This window comes from Lipotes vexillifer, unplaced genomic scaffold, assembly GCF_000442215.2.
Source record: "Lipotes vexillifer unplaced genomic scaffold, Lipotes_vexillifer_v1.1 scaffold299, whole genome shotgun sequence".
Taxonomy (NCBI): Eukaryota; Metazoa; Chordata; class Mammalia; order Artiodactyla; family Lipotidae; genus Lipotes; species Lipotes vexillifer.
Window position 1 is genome coordinate 1090609 of NW_006784347.1, and position 2266 is coordinate 1092874.

The 2266-nt window shown below is 47.3% G+C and overlaps 1 protein-coding gene across 1 annotated transcript in view; it reads left to right on the forward strand.

Annotated features, from left to right (window-relative positions):
- MRC2 (mannose receptor C-type 2) overlaps positions 1–2266 on the forward strand; it is a 53077-nt gene that overhangs the window by 20501 nt on the left and 30310 nt on the right. Inside the window, exon 2 of the mRNA XM_007456749.1 lies at positions 1050–1057. Coding sequence (XP_007456811.1) covers positions 1050–1057 — 8 coding nt within the window. The remainder of the gene's footprint in view (positions 1–1049; positions 1058–2266) is intronic.

Sequence of the window (2266 nt, forward strand, 5' to 3'; positions counted from 1 at the left end):
GGTTTTTCTTTTTTTTGCGGTACGCGGGCCCCTCACTGCTGCGGCCTCTCCCGTTGCGGAGCACAGGCTCCGGACGCGCAGGCTCAGCGGCCACGGCTCACGGGCCCAGCCGGACCGGGGCACGAACCCGTGTCCCCTGCATCGGCAGGCGGACTCTCAACCACTGCGTCACCAGGGAAGCTCCAAGGGCTCAACTCTTAAGTGGTTATTTTAAAAGGTGACCCCGAAAAAACAAAGCAGGAGCTTCGGGTGGGAATCCCAAACTCAGACCCTTATCTAAATGTCCAGACTCTGGGTATGAGCAGGTTTGTCATACGGTAAAGTGCCGAGGCAGCAACTCCAAGGAGTTGTTTTTCTCATCACAACTTTAAAAAGAGTGCCATCCATGCCTTGCTTCGAGAACCAAACAAGTCCTTGAATGTTGCCACATCAGAAGGTCACGGAACTGCCAGCGAGTGGAGCAAAAAGCTTGTGGTGAATCGTGTCAGGATTTCTCAGAATCATATTGTGCTGTGTTTCAGACACGTCTCAAGAAAGGAATGCAGCAAGTCACAGGGACATTATGGTTGCTGGGCAGTGGAGCCTAATTTAGAGGGGACCCCCCCAACACATTTTTTTTTTTTTTTGATTTTGAAATAGGCACGACCCTCTGGTCATTCTTAATAGAGACCAGGATATTGAAGAATGTTTCTGCACTCTGATAAAAACAGTAGTGCCAACGTGATAACAAATGGCCATTCTCCTTCCACTTCAGTGTTGGAGTGGAGGGGGGTGCAAAAGGGGTGGGTGGGGACTGTGGCAAACCGGTGAGCCCCCTCTCAGGTGGGCAGCTCCACCCAGAAACTGACTGGCGCCTTACAGGCACACTGGCTCAGCATTGTCAGGCCTCCCAATGTTTCTGAGAGAGCTGGAAATGCAGATTTTTATGTGAAATCTCTCCAGTTTTCAATGCTTGCTCACTTTTCTTTCACATACCGTGACAGCCAAATGCACCTTGCCTGTGGGTTATCAGTTTCAAGTACCTAGAATAGTTGTTGGGAACTGACCAGTCTTCCTGGTCTCCCATCTCTGCTCTGCCCCTTATTAACTGTGTTATCAAGAGGATTGATCTCTCAGTTATTTAATACCTGTCTCCTTATCTGTCAAATGGAGATAGGAATTTTACCTATTTCTGAGCATTGCTGTGAGGATTAACGAGAAAGCCTGGGAAGCTGGTGCCAGGTACCTAGCCAAGTGTATGGTAAACATTAACTTGTATCATTATTTGTGGTCTCTTTCCATAAGTGCAGGGTGACCGTATGTCCTAGTTTGCCTGGGACAGCCCTGGCTCAAGCTTATTGTAGTGCTGTGATTATTAGTAACTCCCCTTCTCATTCTCAACATGAGACAATAAATGATATGGTCAACTTATATAAGCAGATACTGGTGTGATGCTGTTCAGTACTTGAATAAGATTTAGTCCTAATGGAAAGGTCATGGTTCCAGTTGTTTGAATGTCCTTGGACAAGTCACTTAACCTTTCTGTGTTTCAGTTTCCAAATTCTAAAGGACTGACAAGATGAATTCTAAGACCCTCCAGTTCATATTCATTCTGTCATTCGACATTTGTGAGTCCAGACTATGGCAGGCAAATGCTGGGGACATGGAGAGGCCGAGGATAGAACCTGAGCCCTCAAGGGGCACTTAGCCAATGAGGAACTCATTGTGTTCTGTGAATGGGGGGGAGGGATCCTACCCTTTTTTCTATGTTATTTGAAAGACTGTTAGTTAGAAATTGTTGGGCTTCCCTGGTGGCGCAGTGGCTAAGAATGTGCCTGCCAATGCAGGGGACATGGGTTCGAGCCCTGGTCCCACATGCCGCAGAGCAACTAAGCCGGTGTGCCACAACTACTGAGCCTGTGCTCTAGAGCCCGCGAGCCACAACTACTGAAGCCCGTGCACCTAGAGCCCGTGCTCCACAACAAGAGAAGCCACCGCAATGAGAAGCCCACTTGCCGCAACTAGAGAAAGCCCGTGCGCAGCAACGAAGACCCAGCACAGCCAAAAGAAAAAAGAAAAATTGTTCATAAAATAGTTCTTGCGAATCCAATCGTTTATTTTTGAAACCTCAATTTCTCACAAACAAATCATTAGATTTTAGTTGAATTCTCCACACGTTTCTCTTTCTTTGTTTGAAAAAAAACTTCACTGTGGAAAATACAGAAAGGCCTAAAGGAGATTTTTTCTTCCTTTCTGTTGACTCTGCAGTAAGCAGCAGGGGGGGCGG